Source organism: Pagrus major, chromosome 3, assembly GCF_040436345.1.
Source record: "Pagrus major chromosome 3, Pma_NU_1.0".
In the NCBI taxonomy this organism is placed as follows: domain Eukaryota; kingdom Metazoa; phylum Chordata; class Actinopteri; order Spariformes; family Sparidae; genus Pagrus; species Pagrus major.
The window spans coordinates 250,900-273,369 of NC_133217.1; the positions used below are offsets into that span (position 1 = coordinate 250,900).

At 39.6% G+C, this 22,470-nt stretch overlaps 1 protein-coding gene across 1 annotated transcript in view; it reads left to right on the plus strand.

Annotated features, from left to right (window-relative positions):
* Window positions 1-22,470, plus strand: part of LOC140993552 (semaphorin-6D-like) — a 79,097-nt gene that overhangs the window by 51,197 nt on the left and 5,430 nt on the right. The window contains exons 18-19 of the mRNA XM_073463040.1: window positions 13,003-13,253; window positions 21,725-21,856. Coding sequence (XP_073319141.1) covers window positions 13,003-13,253; window positions 21,725-21,856 — 383 coding nt within the window. The remainder of the gene's footprint in view (window positions 1-13,002; window positions 13,254-21,724; window positions 21,857-22,470) is intronic.

Consider the following 22,470-nt stretch of genomic DNA (forward strand, 5'->3'; position numbering starts at 1 on the left):
GAAGAGAGAGGACAGCGGTGTTTCTGTGAGTCGCTCATGTTGTTGCACAGACACCAGACATTAGCCTGTTAGCTTGTTAGCTTACTGTGTCGACTGTGAACTGAAGCTCTCACATCTGTTGGCTTCACTTTAAATGAACTCTGTTTAAATTTCCCCTCCTGGTTTCCTCCCGTCGTGTTCACGGGCGAAGATCTGATGAGATCAAGCTGCTGAACAGTGAATGAATGAAATCTGACGAATTTTAGTTTCATGCCTGGTTTTCACAGAAGTTGACGGCAGAGATGATTTTTATTCTGCATTATTTACTGAGAATACAGAATGAGATTAGGAAAACAGACATAAAGAAACTGTTATTTATTTAATGTTATTTGTACAGAGAGAAGAACTCTGCTCAGAATGAGTTGGGGATTTTGAGATATGTATAAAACACAAAATAAAAATCCAGATGTTTTACAGAATAAACAAACAAGTGACACTAAAGTATCTAACTGATTTATAGTGTATGAGCATAAACTGAGAGATAATCTGAGCCGATGGACCTTTAAAATACATAAAACTCAACAAATACATAAAAACATGAACTTGGCAAAAAACGTAACACGTTTAATTTCTTTAAAAACACAGCGACGATGTGATCGGATCCCCGGGCTCTGGGCCGTTTGGTCGTTCTGTTTGTTTCTGCTGATGTGACAGTTGATGACCGGACCGTCGGATGGTGAAGTTTTTATCATGACTTATTGATCCTCGTGCTGAAGATGAAAGCTGTCAAGAAGCAGTTTCTCTGCACAGAATGAGTAAAATATGACTGACTGCACCTTTAATGTTTGTTATATCCAGCTTTCATCGCTCACAGAGCAGCTGGAGGTCAGAAACATTCACCTTCACGTCTCCTCACAGGCTGAGCTCAGGTGTGTTCACATGAAGCTGCTTCGCCTCTGAGTCTCTGCTGTCTGTTACACACCAGCTTATAAGACAGTGACTTCCTGCGTGAGCTTCCCTTCATAAATGTCTCTTCTCAGGCAGATCTGCGGCGTGCTGCGCCGTGATTAGCCTCGACTGACTGACATGATTACAGGCACAGCGGCTGTAAAGCAGCAGGAGACTCCAACAATGCCGGCAGATTAATTTACAGACTTCCACAGATTCATCTCTGCACTCTGCACTAATTGTGTCGTGATTAAGCGTGTCATTTAGGTTTTAGGTTTTATTGACGCCTGCGGGGATTACCCAGGGAGTTAATGGCACCGTAACACAATAAAAAGTGGCTGCAGCCTCGGCACACACCCGCGCTAACATTAGCCTCGTTTGGCAGCGCAGCTCATTCTTCACGCTTCCATTGTGAGCTTAAATATGCAGCGATTAGCTGGAGAGAGAGAGAGAGAGAGGGCGGCGCTGCTGCGATCATACAGGAGGACTGACAACAGGCACTGTAATGGCGTCTGAGGCAGCCGGGCGTGAAGGACCCCCAACACAATGAAGGAGTGATGTTTTAGCCGGCACGCACCCGAATCTATCCACCGCGACGCGCTCGAGTGGCGGTCGTTACTGTAATGACATCGTTTGGCGGGGAAGCGTTCCCATAATGACGTTTTGGTCTCAAATTGGTTACTTAATGCAGTGCGGGGGAGGAGGCCCCGCGGGCGCCGTTTGGCTCTGAATGGACATAAATGGTCCATTATGCTGCAGTGTGCCGTTACAGGGTGGAGATGATATTAGATGAGAGTTGACATTGTGCAGAATGAGTTCTGCACAATGCAAATTGTGTGTGTGTGTGTGTGTGTGTGTGTGTGTGTTTGACCTTTACATTACTCACTGTAATGTTCCTGATCCAGGAGAGTGTCGGCCTCAACAATCAACAATTAAAATGGCTTCCTCGTCCTTAAAGTCGACACCTCAGAGTGGCTGAATGTCGTCAGAGTTCAGTTTTTCTCTCGTAGCTTCGGCTGCGTCACATTTAGTCGAGACGAGGCCGTCGGAGCCGATCGCAGACATTCAAGACGACACTTGAATAGATCCTGATGGTGAGGATGATGAGGAGAGAGCAGCAGTGAACATGTGTCGCACAGACAACTAACATTAGCTTGTTAGCTTACCTGGCTATCTCAGCCTCACTGTGCAGACGTCACTCCTGTTGGGTTCAGGTCAGATGAACTCTCATCGTCCTCCTGGTTTCCTCCTGAGTTTCTCCTGATTCATGACTGTTTTTACTGTGACGGGATAAAGTTATTTAGTGAGAATGAAAAGTAAAATTAGTAAAAAGTATTTCATATCAGAATCTGTTTCAGTTCAGGCAACTTATTTAATATTTCTTTGGTTTATGGATCAGATTATTTTAACAACACGTTGACACCTGTTTCCAACATTTGAGAGACGAGGACGAGCGAAGGAAACGATTCAGAACGACTTCAGTTAAAAGTTTCTCTCCATCAACACAAAGTCATGTTTCAGCGTCACATGACGTCAACTCAGCAGCTCCTGAACCGCACGTTTCTCTGTCTTCAGACGGCTTCACGTGAGTTTTACCCGTCAAGGGAAACATTTTTTAGATTATTCCGACAGTCCGTCCTCGCTGCAGTGGCCCGGGGTTCGAGTCCGACCTGCCTCTCTAATCCTGTTTCCTGTCGTCTCTCTGCTGTCTGACAAAGCCACAAACGCCCCAAAAAGCAAATAGATATATTAGAAAGAGCTCTGAGAGAGTTAATGGAGCCGATTAAAGGTGTGAACTCACAGCGGTCTGTGATCCTTCAACCGGCTTAAAGGCACGAAAATCCCCAAAAATCAAAGACTCACATCAGAGATTCTCTGTGAACTCCAGCAGCAGTTTGTAGTTAATGTAAGTTACATCTGAACATTTATAACCGACATGAACATCAGTTTAACTTCATGTCCGTGAAGGACTCGCTGTGTCTGACTGTTCGGAGCCGTTTTTCTCCTCGAGGGAGGTGAAGTGTGACTCTCATCACATCCGACACAACAGCTGCTTCTGTTTTTCATCACATGAAAGAGAGAATGTGACATTTAAAGGATGTTTAACAGCTTACATGCTGCTTAAATGAAGTGGTAAGTGTCTTATCACTCAGCAGCAACAGGCGCCGTGACATTTACATTCAGCGTAAAGCACCGCTTCGAATCAGAGAACGCCTCCGACAGACGAGACAAAATGTCCAACTGCTCCTTTATAGTTTACATTTTCTCTTTAACGAGCGACGGACTCAGAGGTCACGTCAGATAAAACTCCACTCAGGGATTTTGGGGAAAATGGATCATATTTTATGGGTTGAGCGTCGTGACTCGAGGTCAGAGCTGAAGGTATCGACTGATAGAAACGCCGATCAGCGCCATCGATCCCGTTCTTATTGATAATTCTGAGAGCAGATCATGAGCCTGTTAGCAGCTGCAGGTATCGAACCAGCAACCGCCCCCCTGTGCTCCATCTGTTCATGTCGCCATAGCAACCTCCAGTTCACACACACACACACACACACACACACACACACACACACACACACACACATACACCTTCCACCCTCCTGTAGCTCAAAGTAGCGTGGGAAGTTGTTGTTACACTGAACACACACGCACACACACACACACACACACACACACACACACAAACACGGGGTGTGTGTTTGTGTTTCTGCTCGCTCCTACACACACACACACACCTTGCTGCCTGCCTGAGACCTTGAGATCCAGTGTAGATGAGTGTGTGTGTGTGTGTTAGCTCCTCCTCGTCACCTCCGTCCTGCTCTCGAAATGTCACCCGTCCATTAAAACAGCGTCGGATCGTTAACGAGGCCGCAGATCAAACGTCTGAAGCTTCTGCAGCACCGAGAGTCAAACACCAGCGAGAGCTGATCGTCTGCGCTAATCACTGATCTTCACTGATCGTCACTGATCTTCACTGATCTTCACTGATCTTCACTCATCATGTCGACAACGAATCACACAATAAATAACATTCCTCGACACTGCGTGTGTCGGGTCTCTGACTGATTTTCATTTTAAAAAACAATTTAAAATGTAAATACAAAGTGTTTTTCATTATCGTGGTGGAAAAGGATGAGCAAAAATTCACCTTTTCTCTATTTTGTATACAACAAAAATTGAAATTGCTCGAAAACAGAAAAAACTAAAGTCAGAAGTGGTGTTGGTTCATGTTCTGAGACCGGTCGGTCCGTTAGCCCCAGAGATCAGATGGTCAGATGTTGGATGTCAGTGTGCCAGACGGTTAACGCCACCTTCAACCAGACGTCACTGAATTATGGTGTGTTTAATATAACACTGTACCGTAACTGTGTGAAGAGATGTGCATCAGAATCCTCGAGGTGGAGACTTGACAGCGGTCAGCTGTCTGCAGGTATCAGCTCGTTTCGTCATGATTAATCCTTAGAGGAGGATTTCATAGACGCGTTAGTCGAGGCCAAACTGTCCGACACACTGGTGATCCTACGTTCGACGCTCTTTGACAGAATATTGAAGAATTACTGAACCGAAACAAACACAAACCCGACAGTACAGCGGGCCCAGATCCAGAGATGAGAGTCCGCTGTCCTCTTTTAAGACATTTGTGGTGATGATTCCTCAAGCTCTAATCATTTTACATTATCTTGTAAAAAAGTTCTGATCCAACTCCATTTTTTATCTAAACAATACGTTTGTGTCACCTTTTATTTACATGAAGAGTGAGATCAGTTAGATCAGTTTGGGTCGGAGTGGAGCGCTGTGCCTGAAGCGACGAGTTCCTGGTTTGAATGTTGATCAGTGGTGTCGAGGAGATGTTGTCGCGATCAACAGAGACACAAAGATGAAATAAACTGTGGTTGTTGTTATCGATCGCTGGGATTGTTGGTGCAGGAACATGTGAACAAAGCATCTTTATCTCAGAGAGGATCTCTAACGACAGTGTGTGTGTTCAGAGTGTGTGTTCAGAGTGTGTGTTCAGAGTGTGTGTTCAGAGTGTGTGATCAGAGTGTGTGTTCAGTGTGTGTGATCAGAGTGTGTGTTCAGAGCGTGTGTTCAGAGCGTGTGTTCAGTGTGTGTTCAGTGTGTGTTCAGAGTGTGTGTTCAGAGCGTGTGTTCAGAGCGTGTGTTCAGAGCGTGTGTTCAGTGTGTGTTCAGAGTGTGTGTTCAGAGTGTGTGTTCAGAGTGTGTGTTCAGAGTGTGTGTTCAGAGTGTGTGATTATACTGCACTGAGTGTTTCCAACCACCAGAACAAACCATGAGTGTGTGCGGTGTTGTTAAGTGTGTGTGTGATCATGTGTGTACCAATCGCCTGGCAAGAGATCCTGTGTCTTTGTGTGTTAATGTGTGTGTGTGTGTGTGTGTGTGTGTGTGTGTGTGTGTGTGTGTGTGTGTGTGTGTGTGTGTGTGTGTGTGTGTGTTCATGAGTGAGCAGGCAAAAGAGCCACCACAGCGTGTTAAAGTGTTTTTTAATGAGCTGGAGCTCGTACAGATGGACTGAGTGTGTTGTGAGGCTGATGGGAGGGAGGACGGGGGGAGGAAGCAGCCAGAAGCAGTCGTATCGACGCTAATTATCTTCATCTCCGAGAACGACGAGGCGACCAATGAGAGCAGAGCAGCTTCACGGGATGAATCTCAGCCAGTCGTTGTTTACGAGCGTCCAGCCTGTGTCGAGCAACGACCGCGAGATGTTGGCCGATTCAAACAGCTCACATATTGTTCAATATAAATAACAGAGCAGAGTGATGACACAGAGAAGAAACATTAATGTAACCAGTTCACCCACCGGTTTATTACTTCTACCAGTCTGCTTCCCTCCACAGCAGGATCTTCTGTATCCAACCCCGTCGCCAGAATAAATGTTAGTGTTTCTGGACATTTCTGCAAAACCACAGAGAAGCTGTGTTCATGCTCTGGTTAGGAGACGATGATTCAGAATCTGTCAGAGACAGAGTTTCACTACGTTATAAAGTTTGTTTTAACTCAACAACTCTTAAAATCACCACATTTGTGAAGGGAGTCTGGTGATGTTGTGGCCACTGAAACGTGCGTTCACAAACGTCATCAGGTATTCTGCCGGTCGCCTCCATGTTGTTCAGATTGAATCAATACTTGTGTGATTATCAGAGCGAACTGCGGTGACACGTAGCCTCACACACACTTTGAGCTGCTTTCTGTGTGACCTGCCTGATTGCTTTTATTTGCTGTGTGTGTGTGTGTGTGTGTGTGTGTGTGTGTGTGTGTGTGTGTGTGTGTGTGTGTGTGTGAACATTTTCTCTGCTGTCTCTTTGCTGACCTTCCCTCATCAGTCTTGATTTACTCAGCCAATCAAGAGTCCACATAGCCTGTGCCAAACACACACACACACACACACACACACACACACACACACACACACACACACAGGTGTCTGATAGGGTGAAACACCTCCGACTGTGAGCTTCCTTGTTGTTGATTGATTCCCGCTGAGCTCCATATTGTGTTTTTATCGACCGGGTCAATCAATGTGGGCGTCTCGCTGTGTGTGTGTGTGTGTGTGTGTGTGTGTGTGTGTGTGTGTGTGTGTGTGTGTGTGTGTGTGTGTGTGTGTGTGTGTGTGTGTGTGTGTGTGTGTGTGTGTGTGTGTGTGTGTGTGTGTGTGTGTGTGTGTGTGTGTGCGTGCGTGCGTGCGTGCGTGCGTGCGTGTGTGTGTGCATGTGTGTGTGACAGAGAGAGAGAGGAAGTGAGTGAAATAGGTACCTTTAGATAATCTGTGTATGAATAAATTGGTCTGTTGACCAACAAGGTCATTTTTACAGCAAACACTAACTGTTTGAGATTAAATTCATAAATCAACATAATAATTTAAATGAAATATTTAATTCTCAAATACAAATTGAAATCGAGGCTTCATCACAATAATAAAGTGTCATTTCAACTGGTGTTTTAAATGTATAGAAAATGTCTTTAACACGAGTGATGAGCGTCTCGTCCAGAGAACCACACACACACACACACACACACTTAAACTCTCTGAACGAAACCATCGCGAGTTAAGTGAATTTCCACCTCTGAGTGCATTTTAATGCTTTTGTCCCTCAGCTCCCATCATGTGCATCTGGATAATGTGGAGACTAAATTACAGCTTTTAAACCTAAACTGAAAGTCTGCTGCCGGCAAGCAGGGGATTACACACACACACACACACACACACACACACACACACACACAGAAGTGTGTGTACGTTATGTTAATGCACACTCTCCTCAGTCAGAATGACAATTACATGAATCCAATGAAGCTGTTGTTCACCGTCAGGAGGGAGGAACATGTGATTTATTAAATGTAAGATCTCACAGGTGACATCACATGGACACTGTCTCATGTGGACACTGTCTCATGTGGACACTGTCTCAGGACTTAAGGACTAAACCTGCCAAATAAAGAAATACATAAATGGTTCAATAGATAAATTAATCTGTCATTAAATGCACCGAAAATAAATGTAGGTATTAATTAATTAGAGAGATGTTTTTAGAGAGAAACTGTTCCGCCCAGTCCCAACCATGTCCAAACACCACATGTCCAAACACCACATGTCCAAACACCACATGTCCAAACACCACATGTCCAAACACCATGTGTTTTCATTTTGCATGTGGAGAAACAACATGAAAAACACGTGTCCAAAAGTTATTTTTCCAAAAATCACGTGTCCAAAATACTCTGATATGATTGGCTGCAGGATGTGCATTATATCCTGGAGGTCACATCACCACGTGGCCTTTAGAGGATGACATCACCTGGTATCAAAGACCAGCCAATAGGAGAGAGTTCATTATCGGCTGAACACAGATTTGAGCTCTTTTAAGACGCGTATGTTTATTCACAAGTTTATTCATAAGTTTCCCAAAGTCAAATTTTTGGTTTTCAATAATTGCCAAAAAGTTTCAAGTCTTTATTGACTTTGTGCAAAACAGTGAAACAGAAAAACATCCCTGAGCTGCTCCCACATACTTTATTCACAAAATAGATTCAAATAAAAAACAACAAAAATAAATATAAAAATACATCATATTTAAAAAATGTCAGTGCAGTTTCAGAATGTTCCTGCAAAAAGTTTGCAGTGACATGTTTCCTTCTGGAGTTTGTGGGTTTTGGGTCGTTTGGTCCTCAGAGGTGGAGACACAGTGGTGGAGAAGATGGAGAAGATGAAGCAGTGAACAAACAGCTTCATAAATCAACTGAAGCTCTGCAGCTGAGCCCAGCTGGCCCCGCAGCACTTCACTGTTAGATCAGAGTATAAAACAGTCACACTGCAGACGAAGCCAAAAATACCTCCATTAAAAGGTCGAGTGAACAGTCCATTAACAGCACAGAGGGAGCGTTTAGCGGCGCTTCCCTTCCCATCATCATTATCATCATCATCATCATCGTTATCGCCACATCGCTTCTTAATGTGGAGCTTAATCGTGCTTCAAACACAAACCTTCCTCCGATGGCGATATTAGCAGTGAGGCTAATATCTGTGAGGAGGGAGATAAACTCCAGCTGTCAAACAGCAGGAGACTCAAATATCTGAAGTTTGTCCTTCAGCCGTGAAGCCGTGCAGCTGCAGTGATGACACACCTGGACGTCACCTGGCCGTCACCTGGCCGTCAGCTGGAGGAGGATCTCTGAGATCAGTCGTCCTCCTCCAGGTTTCCTCCTCGTCTCTCCTGCTTAACGAGGATTTCAGGAGACGTTACTTTGATCCACTGACATCTTTTCATTTACTGTTTGACGATGTGAGCGACCTCTCAGCAAAAACATCTGCCCTGCTGAAGTGTCCTTGAGCAACATGGTAAAATAAGTCCCGCCCATCCTGTTTGATTGACAGGTGCAGACACACAGCGGTGTGCAGCTGAGGGAGAATTAGAAGATAAAAGCCGACAGTGTAGTGAGGAGGTGGTTCAGCTGCTGCAGACACACAGCTTCATTCTTATTCAACACACACACACACACACACACACCTGACACACACTGTGTCAGGTGTGTGTGTGTGTGTGTGTGTGTCAGATGTGAGTTGTCTGACCTTTAAAGTGACGGGGTGGTGTGTGTTACCAGCATTTTCGGTGGCGAAGCGAAAAAGTCAAACTTGACAAGGTCTCTCCTTTTTCATCACTCGCTCTCTCTCTCCACACACACACACACACACACACACACACACACACTCTCTCTCTCCCTTAATCCATGTCTGTCACCTCTCTCCCTCTCTCCCTCTCTCCCTCTCTCTGTCACTGCTGTCTGCCTTCATGTGAATACCAATGGATCTGTGGAGAAGGAGTGGGCGAGAGAGCAGTACAGAGAGCAGTAGAGAGAGAGAGAGCATGCTAATAGGGTAGAAGTTTCTGGAGCTTGACTTCAGTGTCGGAGCGTCTGCCTCGGCCTTAAAGCCACAGCTCACTCTCTGCAGAGTGTGTTACGTGCACGTGATGTTGTGCAACCTCCGTTCTGTGAGACGTGTGGTGACATCATCAGCTGAAGGTAAACACAGGGGTGGTTACCTGTCAGGTGACTTCTTCTGGTCCAACAGGAGGAATCATGATCGCTGGAAAAGCTTTTTATAGATCTGCTGTGACAGGTCAGATCTGTTGATGTGGGGTGGACGAGTTACTTTCTTACTTTTTAGAAGTAATATATTACATTACAATATTACTGCGAAGAGTAATATATTTCTTATTACACTACTTTTTAGTTACTTGCAACAAAATGCCAAAATAACCTCAATAGAACAGGGAAATAGCCGAGATCTGTTTAAATAAATGAGATAAGACAGGGGATCACAGTCTGATATTTTATGAGACAGGAATAAATATTTTTGATTGCAGGCTCAGTCATATGAAACACAGCAGACCTGTAGCTTCTATAATGAGCCTGTAATGACACGACAAGACAAACAGAACAAGGACTGCATGGTGTGATCCAAGAATGTAAATTACAGTGTGCTCAGAGGAGCAGCAACAGTAAACACTCCACTTCAGTCGGTAACGTGGATTGTAACGTGTTACGTGACAGAACTGTAGTAATATATGACTGAAATATTATTAGTAACGCGTTATAATACTCTGTTACCGCTGAAAGTAATATATTACTGTACCACATTGTTTTTTTAGTGCGTTACAATAATATATTTCAAAAACCACATGTGATGTCCTTGAGGATTTTGTCCTGGTTCTGGTTGTAATGGTTCAACTGTTGGTTTTCTTAGACAGGAAGAACTTTATCAGTTTGAGTCAGTGAAGAAGAAAGAAGAGAGAAGAGAGGACGAGAATACTGTCCTGACAGGAAACAGGAGACAGGAAACAGGAGACAGAGAGAAAAGACTTCACCAGGAACTTTTTTACAATTGAGACTGACAGCAGAGAGAAAGAGAAAGTTTCACCCTGACGGAGGAGAGAGAGACACAAAGAGAGACAGAACGAGACATTTCCATGTCGGGCTGTAATTAGCATAATATTTTTCTGTGTGTCTCCATCATCCTATTTATAACTGTCAGAGTGAAGGACGCAGATGAAAGAGAGGAAATAACGAACATGAAATCGTCTCTGTTAAACACAGGGGGCTGTGTGTGTGTGTGTGTGTGTGTGTGTGTGTGTGTGTGTGTGTGTGTGTGTGTGTGTGTGTGTGTGTGTGTGTGTTAATCCTGAGTGGACGTGTAATGACTGCTCGCTCTATTTCAACAGTATTTTCCATAAAAGACACATTTGTTCCGTGGCGTCTCGTATCAAAGCGAAAGCCTCCAAGGCCTCCAGGCAACACCAGCTTTGAGGTTAGAGACGGTTGCCAGTTCGAGTCCCGGACCGGCGGCGAGCGGGGGAATCAAACCCCCGGACGGCCAGCGGAGCAGGGCATGAAATTAGCTTTTTTGTTTCTGCGGGTATTTTTGGCCCTTTGATCAGGGTTTCAGGGACACGCTGCTCCTTCTGAGAAATTTAAGTCAAAATGAAATAATAAGAGGGAGTCGGCAGCTCCTCACTGATTCTCTGCTCTCACACACTGATTCTCTGGTCGGAAACATTTGGGATAATGTGAGTACACAACTCAACAACATGAAGAACAAAGGTCGAGTCGTTTTAAACATTTGAATGCAGAATCTTTCATGTTATATCTTTAAAAACACAAAAGCTGCTCCAGCTCAGTCGTTTAACAAACAGATGTGGTCATTTAGATGTCGTAGGTGTTCAGATGCTCCTGAATCTTAAATTGAATCAATTGTCTCTCATATAAGAGATTTATCTGCATCATCATCATGATGTGACTCTGATGAATCTGGTTTACATCCACATGAATTAAGACACATTTATTCATTTTAATTAAGGATTTAAATGATAAACTGTTTTTACAAACGTCCACGCCTGCTGTAAAAATCAGAGTTATTGTGACATGCAGCTTCTTGAGCACACTGATCAGGTGAGGATGTTTAACTGGACCTGAGAGACAAAGTTTGAAATGAAACCTGATAAAATCGTCCCGACTCTCAGGATCGTGTCCCTCCAGCTGTCAGCGGCTGTAGTGAAACGTGTCAGCAGGTAAATCAGCCGTCGGTCTGGGAGGCTGCCAGGTGTGAAGCAGGACGGCGCCGCTCAATCAAGCCTTCAGGGTGAAACACAAACAGAACCGAGCTGAAAGTCACAGCGTTCATCTGTTAAAGTGGCCGATCACAGCGCTGACTCAGCGCCGACCGCTGCCTTCAAGTGCTGTCGTAAATAACACAACTGTGTTATATTTTCATGAAAAACATAGAAACTCAAACCTGAGGAATTTAGAAACATTTTCAAGCTAAACATTTTCTTTTACCTGGTTTTAGACGTAACAAACAAAAAATCTCCTGTGAAAAGATATGAAAAATACTCCTGAAAAAAAAATTCAAATATTTTACGAGATTAAAGACATCAGGAATTTAGACAAATTATCCTGACAAAACTTTTTTTTGTGGTTTTGTGGATGTGTGGTGTTTCCTGTTGTGCACTAATAAAGTTTTCAAAATAAGTTTTTTCTGTTTGAAACCGAGGAGAAAAAAAAGTTTTAGTAGGATAATCTTTCTAAGTTCATATCCCTGGACGTATGTGGAAAAAATAAATTCAGGAAAATTGATTCAGAATTTTCCCGAAAATATCCCGGAATTTTATGAAAATTTTCCGGAATTCCTGAATTTTTTTTCACTATGTTAAAAAAATAACAATAAAAAAACATTTTTGTTTGATGTGTGAAAAAATGAGGGGAATTACATTTTTTCAGGACAGTTTTCAGGAGACAGGACAAATGTGATGCAATTTGAGTGTAAAGTAAAGTAAATTACATGAGTAAAAGTACATAGTTACATTCTTGCACTGGATTCATGTAAAACGATGAAATATGAACTTCCTCACTGATGCTGTGTGTGTGTGTGTGTGTGTGTGTGTGTGTGTGTGTGTGTGCGTGTGCGTGTGTGTGTGTGTGAGATGATCATTGTATCTGAGAGGCTTTGATGTTGAATCTGAACCTGATGAGATGAACGCTGCCAAACAATAAACTCTCTCTTTCATCTCTTCTCTCCTTCATCCCTCTATCCTTCTGTCATCCTCCTCCCTCCTCTCTCCTTTCTCTCTCCCTCCCTCCTCTCTCTCCCTCCTCTCCCTCCTCTCTCATATCCAATCAGTCTCTTCCTCTCCTCCTTTCTTCTCCTTCCTCTTTTTTCCTCTCACATCTCACCTTCTTCACCTCCTCCATCATCCTGTCTTCTCACCTGTGAACCAACTCTTCCTCATTAAGTTCAATCCTCGTCTCTGTCGCTCCCTTTCTTCCTCCCTCACCTCTCCTCCCGCTGTTTTCCTCCCTCCCCCCGTCTAGTTCGTCTGCTGTCTCTACAGTCCGTCCTGCCGACTCACCCACGCTTCATGTTGTTTACTTTTCTCTCAGACGTCAGAAGTTCCTCCAGACAAGTTTGAACCTCTGAAATAATGTCACATGAAATAATGTGAGCTAAGGAGCAAAGAAGATGTACTAACCCTTTTCTTCTCCTGCTCCTTTGTCCTCCAGGCGTCCGTCGTCTCCCAGAGATGGACCAGCGAGCCGGTGCTAACGTCCACTACACGCTGCTCATTGCCTGCGTCCTCGTGGCCTTCTTCCTGGGCGCCATCTTGTCGGGTTTCCTGGTGTCGTGTTACTGCAGCCGCAGCGCCGCTCAGCGGGCGAGGAGGCTGGGGAAGGACCCCGAGGCGTCGCTGCCGCACGCCTTATCGTTGCGATCCCTCGCTAAGCTCAACGGGCTGCTGGACGGACAGCCTAAGGTGGGTGCACCGTTTGCATGAAGACACAATGCAGCATCGTAGACTGATGTGTGACGGGCTGAAGGACAGGCTGCTGTTATCTGTGTTTGTTGATTTATGATGAAAAACGGTTCAACAGAGAAAGAATTTAAGTGTTCCCTGTTTTGCACTAATAAAGTTAAAGTTAAGTATTTTATCATGTTTGAAACCGAGGAGAAAAAAAGTTTTAGTAGGATAATCTTTCATAGTTCATATCTGTGGACATATGTGGGAGAAAAAAAAATCAGAAAAATTGATTCAGAAATTCAGGAATTACGGAATTTTCCCGAAAATATCCCGGAATATTCCCAAAAATATCCCGGAATTTTCCCATAAATATTGTGGAATTTTCCCGGATATATCCCGGAAATTCCCCCCAAAAATCCAGGAATGTTATGAAAAATTCCCGGAATTTTCCGAAATTCCTGAATCAATTTTTCCTGAATTTTTTTCCCCACTGTGTGAAAATCATAAAAAATTGAAAGAATTGTATTTTTTCAAGACAATTTTCAGGGGACAGGACAAATGTGATGCAATATATCCCGCAATTTTCCTGAAAATACTGTAAATTTCCCGAAAATATCTCAGAATTTTATGAAAATATCTCCAAATTTTCCTGACACTATTCCAGAGTTTTCCCGTAATTTTCCCGAAAATATCCCAGAATTTTCTTAAAATTTTCAGGAATTTCCCTGGAATTTTATGACAATTTTCTGGAATTTTTTAAATTTTTTTTACTGAACTTTGTCCTCTGAGTGTTTCCTGTTTTGCACTAATAACATTTTCAAAATAAAAAAATAATTTCACCTAATTTTTCCTCAATTAATTTCACTGATCAAATAAAAAAATATTTTCTTATTATGTTATTCTTTTAACCTGGTGGAGAAAAGAATTCAGGAAAATTGATTCAGGAATTCAGGAGTTTTCTGTAAAATTCGGTAAAGTTTCAGGGAAATTTTCGGGAAACGTTGGGAAACTTTCAGGGGAAATATCTTTCTTCAGGAAACACTTTCATGTGGGTTTTTTAAAAATATTTTTTTGTTTGTTGTGTTTTTGCTCAGTTTCGCGCCTGAAAAAAGTAATAAAGGCAATAAATGTGATGCATCAAGTTATTTCTTCCTTGTCAAAAGTGTCATTGCTGAACCAGCCTGTCTGCTTCTTTCTTTTTTTTTAAACTGCTAACCAACATTAACTCAGTTATGAACTGGATTAACACACAGAATGATGAAATTTCATTTAAACAAGTAATTCATTTTGACTATAAAAAAGGTCTTGACAGATCTTTTCTTTTAAGAGCTCAAAAGGAAGAAAGTCTCCTGTCAAAACCTTTTTTCACTGTTTCACAAATTGCATCGCATTTGTGACGGTCTCCTGAAAATTGTCTTGAAAAAATGAAATTCCCCAAATGTTTTCTCAATCAATTTCACACATGAAACAAAAAAGATTATATTATGCTATTTTTTTCAGATAGTGAAAAAAATTATTCAGCAAAATGTATTTAGGAATTCTGGATTTTTTTTGTAAGGAAGTTTCGGAATTTTTCGAAAAATTTCGTGAATCTTCAGAAAAATTCAGAAAATTTCGGGAATTTTCGGAAATCTTCAAAATTTTTCGGAAATCTTCGGAAAATTGTCTTGAAAAAAAATCCCCAAATGTTTTCTCAATCAATCTCACACATGAAACAAATTTTTTATTTACAAAAATTCACGAAATTATCCGAAAAATTCCGAAGATTCACGAAATTTCCGAAGATTAGCGAAAATTTCCGAAATTTTACGAAACTTCCTTAAAAAAATCCAGAATTCTTAAATCAATTTTCCTGAATCATTTTTTTCACTATGTGAAAAAAAATAGCATAGTAAAATCTTTTTTGTTTCATGTGTGAAATTGATTGAGTGAAAAAGGTTCTGGCAGGAGAGTTTTTTCTTTTGACAGCCCCTTGTGGTCAAAATTAATTACTTGTTAAAATGAAATTTCATCATTCTCTGTGTGTTGTGTGTGTCAATCCAGTTTATAACTGAGTTAAGTCAGCATGTTAAAACAAAAGACAAGCAGACAGGCTGGTTCAGCAATGACACTTTTTAAGAGGAAGAAACAACTTGATGCATCACATTTATTGCCTTTATTACTTTTCAGTTTCGAACATGGAAAAAAAAGACTTATTTTGAAAACGTTATTAGTGCAAAACAGGACAAAGTTCAGTATACCACACAAAAAATCCCAAGATTTTTTTTTTTTCCAAAAATGCTTACAACATTTTTTTCAGAAAAAAAAATGTCCCAAAACATTTTCCCAAAATTTTCTGGAATTCTTTTTTTCACTATGTTGAAAAAATATATTTAAAAAAAAATACTTTTGTTTGATGTGTGAAACCGGTTGAGTGTGAGTGTGTGTGTTAATCCAGTTTATAACTTAAGTCAGAATGTTGGTTAGCAGTTAGAAAAAAGACACAGAAACAGACAGGCTGGTATAGCGATGACACTTTGGACAAGGAAGAAACAACTTGATGCAACACATTTAATGCCTTTATTACTTTTTTCAGGTGCGAAACTGAGCAAGAGAAACAACAACAAACACTTAGAATTCTTTTTCTCCTGCAAAAGTTTTGGCAGGACAAAAGCACTTTTTTGTAAGGCTAAGAAAAAATTGACATGAATGTGTCCTGAAAAAAAAAGTTGACCAACATTTCCTGGAAACTTTCCCGGAATTTCCCTGAAAATTTCCTGGAATTTTCCCAAAATTTCCGGAATTTTCCAGAAAACTCCTGAATCAATTTTCCTGATTTTTTTCCCCACTAGGTTAAAAAATAACATAAGAAAATCTTTTTTGTTTGATGTGTGAAAGTGATTGAGGAAAAATTAGGGGAATTTTATTTTTTCAGGAGACAGTCACAAATGTGATGTAAATGTGTCAAAACCTTTTTTGTGGTCAAAATTAATTTCACGAAAAAAATTATCCACAAAAAAACCTTTTTCACTTGTTTTCACAACTGCAACTTTTTCACACGTGAAAAAAAATCTTCCAATTTAGTTTTTTTCCAAAAAGGATTTTCATGAAAATGTTTTCACACCTGGGGAGAAAATTCTCCTGAAATGTTTTTTTTCACTCACATCCACAGACTTTTTTGAAAAATTAGGAAATTAGTGAGATTATCTTGCCAAAACTTTTTTTACTCGGTTTGGCACAAGAGAAGATTCTCCTGAAAAAATAAAAACGTATCTATATTTTTTCAAATTATGAATTCATCATTCTGACAAAAAGATGATAATTTTGCTGTGGAAAAAAAAAATCTCTGAGGGCAAAAATTATGGTTTTCACTCATTTTCACACGCGAAAAAAATCTTCTGATTTTCCGTTTCCAAAAATGTGCTCCTGAATTTCTTTTTTTTATTTTCACGTTTATCCAGATTTTTGAAAGGTACGAAATTAGAAAGATTATCCTGCCCAAACCTGTTTTTCACTCGGTTTCAAACATGAAAAAAAAAAAAGAAATTTGAAAACTTTATTGGTGCAAAACAGGAAACACCCTGAGGACAAAGTTCAGTAAAACCAGACATTAAAAAAATCCTCAGATTAGTTTTTCCAAAGAACAATCTTGAAATTGTTCCAAATATTTTTTCCACACCTGAGGAAAATATTCTCTTGTAACAGAATTTATCGGATATTCACAGATTTTGTAAAAATTGGGAAATTAGTGAGATTATCCTGCCAAAACATTTTATTTTTTTTACTTGGTTTGGCACATGAGAAGATTCTCCTTAAAAAGTATTTTCACACATTTAAAACATTTTTTTTCTGAATTTAGAAAAATTATTCTGACAAAAAGAAAATCATTTTTCACTCTTTTTTCCACGTATATCCAGATTTAGAAAGATTATCCTACCAAAACTCTGAAGTCTTTACTGATTTTCACACCAATATTCTCCTGAAAAAAATCTGCTCAGTTTCCTGCATGAAAAAAATTGCAGATTTTAGCAGATTTTTTAAAAATTATGAACTTCACATGAAAACAGGAAACACTCGTTCAGTATAACCACACACGGGAAAAAAAACTGGAGACCTTTTCTGGTGACTGAGTCGTGTTTTGGAAGACTTTAATGACTTTCTCATTCTATTTTCTGTGACTTCTTCTTCACCTCTGACAGAAAAGAGCATGTTTATCCACCAGACCTGAAACAAAGTTGTTTCATCACAGAAATCATTCATGTGCTTTGTTTAGTTCTGTTTTTATAAAACGTGATGATTCCAGATACAGAATGATAAAAAAATGATCTGCTGACATTCTGTCTGCAGTTATGTTGTCGTCATGCGAGTTCACAGCTGAAACTACAGATCAAAATTTCCGGAATTTTCCAGAAAACTCCTGAATCAATTTTCCATTTTTTTTCTGAATTTAGAAAAATTATTCTGACAAAAAGAAAATCATTTTTCATTCTTTTTTCAACGTATATCCAGATTTAGAAAGATTATCCTACCAAAACTCTGAAGTCTTTACTGATTTTCACACCAATATTCTCCTGGAAAAAAATCTGCTCAGTTTCCTGCATGAAAAAAATTGCAGATTTTAGCAGATTTTTTTAAAATTATGAACTTGAACAAGAAAACTCCTGAATCAATTTTCCTGATTTTTTTCCACTAGGTTAAAAAATAACATAAGAAAATCTTTTTTGTTTGATGTGTGAAAGTGTTTGAGGAAAAATTAGGGGAATTTTATTTTTTCAGGAGACAGTCACAAATGTGATGTAAATGTGTCAAAACCTTTTTTGTGGTCAAAATTAATTTATTTTCAAAATTAAAGATTATTCTGACATGAAAAAGAATTTTTCACTCCGTGTCACACATGGAAAAAATAGTATTTTTGCTTAGTTTCATAATAAAGCAGATTTTTTTTTTCACGTACGTCAACGTATATGAACTTTGATTATCCTTCTCAAACTTTTTTTCCACTCGGTTTCAAACATGAAAAAAAGACTTATTTTGAAAACGTTATTAGTGCAAAACAGGACAAAGTTCAGTATACCACACAAAAAAATCCCAAGATTTTTTTTTTCTCCAAAAATGCTTACAACATTTTTTTCAGAAAAAAAATGTCCCAAAACATTTTCCCAAAATTTTCTGGAATTCTTTTTTTCACTATGTTGAAAAAATATATTTAAAAAAAATATACTTTTGTTTGATGTGCGAAACCGGTTGAGTGTGAGTGTGTGTGTTAATCCAGTTTATAACTTAAGTCAGAATGTTGGTTAGCAGTTAGAAAAAAGACACAAACAGACAGGCTGGTATAGCGATGACACTTTGGACAAGGAAGAAACAACTTGATGCAACACATTTAATGCCTTTATTACTTTTTTCAGGTGCGAAACTGAGCAAGAGAAACAACAACAAACACTTAGAATTCTTTTTCTCCTGCAAAAGTTTTGGCAGGACAAAAGCACTTTTTTGTAAGGCTAAGAAAAAATTGACATGAAAGTGTCCTGAAAAAAAAGTTGACCAACATTTCCTGGAAACTTTCCCGGAATTTCCCTGAAAATTTCCTGGAATTTTTCCAAAATTTCCTGGAATTTTCCCAAAATTTCCGGAATTTTCCAGAAAACTCCTGAATCAATTTTCCTGATTTTTTTCCCCACTAGGTTAAAAAATAACATAAGAAATCTTTTTTGTTTGATGTGTGAAAGTGATTGAGGAAAAATTAGGGGAATTTTATTTTTTCAGGAGACAGTCACAAATGTGATGTAAATGTGTCAAAACCTTTTTTGTGGTCAAAATTAATTTCATGAAAAAAATTATCCACAAAAAAAAACCTTTTTCACTTGTTTTCACAACTGCAACTGTTTCACACGTGAAAAAAATCTCCCAATTTAGTTTTTTTCCAAAAAGGATTTTCATGAAAATGTTTTCACACCTGGGGAGAAAATTCTCCTGAAATGTTTTTTTTCACTCACATCCACAGACTTTTTTAAAAATTAGGAAATTAGTGAGATTATCTTGCCAAAACTTTTTTTACTCGGTTTGGCACAAGAGAAGATTCTCCTGAAAACATAAAAACGTATCTATTTTTTTTTCAAATTATGAATTCATCATTCTGACAAAAAGATGATAATTTTGCTGTGGAAAAAAAAAATCTCTGAGGGCAAAAATTATGGTTTTCACTCATTTTCACATGCGAAAAAAATTTCTCAGATTTTCCGTTTCCAAAAATGTGCTCCTGAATTTCTTTTTTTTATTTTCACGTTTATCCAGATTTTTGAAAGGTATGAAATTAGAAAGATTATCCTGCCGAAACCTGTTTTTTCACTCGGTTTCAAACATGAAAAAAAGACTTATTTTGAAAACTTTATTAGTGCAAAACAGGAAACACAGTATAACCACACATAAAAAAAAAAAAAATCCCAAAATCACACCTGGCGAAAAAATTCTCCTGAAAGGAAAATGTTTGGCCTAAATTGACAAATGTGTTAAAAATACAATATTAGAAAGATTATGCTGTCAAAACTTCTTTTGTACTCAGTTTCAGACATGAATAAAAAAATTATCCACAAAAAAAAACCTTTTTCACTTGTTTTCACAACTGCAACTGTTTCACACGTGAAAAAATCTCCTAATTTAGTTTTTTTCCAAAAAGGATTTTCATGAAAATGTTTTCACACCTGGGGAGAAAATTCTCCTGAAATGTTTTTTTCACTCACATCCACAGACTTTTTTAAAAAATTAGGAAATTAGTGAGATTATCTTGCCAAAACTTTTTTTACTTGGTTTGGCACGAGAGAAGATTCTCCTGAAAAAATAAAAACATATCTATTTTTTTCAAATTATGAATTCATCATTCTGACAAAAAGATGATAATTTTGCCGTGGAAAAAAAAAATCTCTGAGGGCAAAAATTATGGTTTTCACTCATTTTCACACGCGAAAAAAATTCTTCTGATTTTCCATTTCCAAAAATGTGCTCCTGAATTTCTTTTTTTATTTTCACGTTTATCCAGATTTTTGAAAGGTATGAAATTAGAAAGATTATCCTGCCGAAACCTGTTTTTTCACTCGGTTTCAAACATGAAAAAACAAAAGGAAATTTGAAAACTTTATTAGTGCAAAACAGGAAACACCCTGAGGACAAAGTTCAGTAAAACCAGACATTAAAAAAAATCCTCAGATTAGTTTTTCCAAAGAACAATCTTGAAATTGTTCCAAATATTTTTTCCACACCTGAGGAAAATATTCTCTTGTAACAGAATTTATCGGATATTCACAGATTTCGTAAAAATTGGGAAATTAGTGAGATTATCCTGCCAAAACATTTTATTTTTTTTACTTGGTTTGGCACAGGAGAAGATTCTCCATAAAAAGTATTTTCACACATTTAAAACATTTTTTTTCTGAATTTAGAAAAATTATTCTGACAAAAAGAAAATCATTTTTCACTCTTTTTTCCACGTATATCCAGATTTAGAAAGATTATCCTACCAAAACTCTGAAGTCTTTACTGATTTTCACACCAATATTCTCCTGGAAAAAAATCTGCTCAGTTTCCTGCATGAAAAAAATTGCAGATTTTAGCAGATTTTTTAAAAATTATGAACTTCACATGAAAACAGGAAACACTCGTTCAGTATAACCACACACGGGAAAAAAAACTGGAGACCTTTTCTGGTGACTGAGTCGTGTTTTGGAAGATTTTAATGACTTTCTCATTCTATTTTCTGTGACTTCTTCTTCACCTCTGACAGAAAAGAGCATGTTTATCCACCAGACCTGAAACAAAGTTGTTTCATCACAGAAATCATTCATGTGCTTTGTTTAGTTCTGTTTTTATAAAACGTGATGATTCCAGATACAGAATGATAAAAAAAATGATCTGCTGACATTCTGTCTGCAGTTATGTTGTCGTCATGCGAGTTCACAGCTGAAACTACAGGTTCATTTATAAAGACGATGTCAGTGAATCAACACGTTACTTCGTCCTCATCTGCAGCACTCGTCAGGTTTTTGTTGTGGAGCCGAGCGGCAGCGACGTGATCATCTGAATTCAGAGCAGCCGTGTTAATATTCATCTTCTCTCGGGGGGACACGATAAGTTAATAGCTTCACTTCACTCTTTTATTCAGTCATTACAATCAGCTCTTTCATTAACAACTACATCCTTTTTCAAAGTGTCCTTGAGCAAAAACTGAATCTGTGAGCTGCTGCTGGTTCCCTCTGACCTCTGACCCCTCTGCTGAAATCCATACCAGCTCCTCGTTATACTGTGAGGAATACGATAATTGAAAATGAGCCGCTGGAGAAGTTTCTGCTCACAGTTCAGGTCAACGTGTTATTTAAAGATTAAAATCCTTTTTATTGCAGTCTTCTTCTCTTTCACCCTGAATCATCATCCTCAGGTGGAGAAATAAAATCATAATAAATAAAGAGAAACTCTCAGTGCTCTTATTCTTCTTCTGTTGTTTCGTCTTCCCTCAGGAGGACAAACTGGACGTGTCCACTCCGAAGATGTACAGCTCTTTTATCCCCAACGGCCGCTCGGAGCCTCACCTCCACACCCCCGCTCACCAGGGCCTGCCGCTGGGAGACCCCGAGCTCAGCCTCTCCCAGGTAGGACAGCTCGTCATGAAGAGCCGCCTGCTGCGGTTCACGACACAACACATTTCATCTGTTCTAAATTAAAGGGGCACTCCACTGATTTTTGTTTACCAGTCATGTTGGACCTCCTCAGTCTGTGAAAGCTGTTCTGTAATCTGTGTCGCGACAGAGAAAATAATTCAGTGTGCAAAGAGGTGAACCCTTCTGTTCCCAAGCTTCATAAACCAGTGGAATGTTCCTTTAAACCCAATAGAGTCACGAAGAGAGGTAGAAGAGTTCGAGTTTCACTCTGTGGAAGTTTTATTAAATAAGCAACAAAAATAAGGATCAGTCGCAGCTTGTTAGGGACAGTTCACCCAAAAAGTAGAATTCAGTCATCATCTCCTCTCCTCACGCTGATGCACATCCTCCAGCCGTGTTTGTTGAGACGAACCTGGAAATTGTTAACGTGACCTCGGGGCAAAACATCAGCGTGGCTGGGAGGAGATAATGCCTGATTTTTTTATTTGATTGTACGTTGAATATTTTTGGGTTTTGGACTGTTGGTCAGACATCTGAAGGGAATAGTTCCTGAATGCAATAATCAAGTTACTGAAAGTGACCAATCACAGAGCTCAACACTGTGA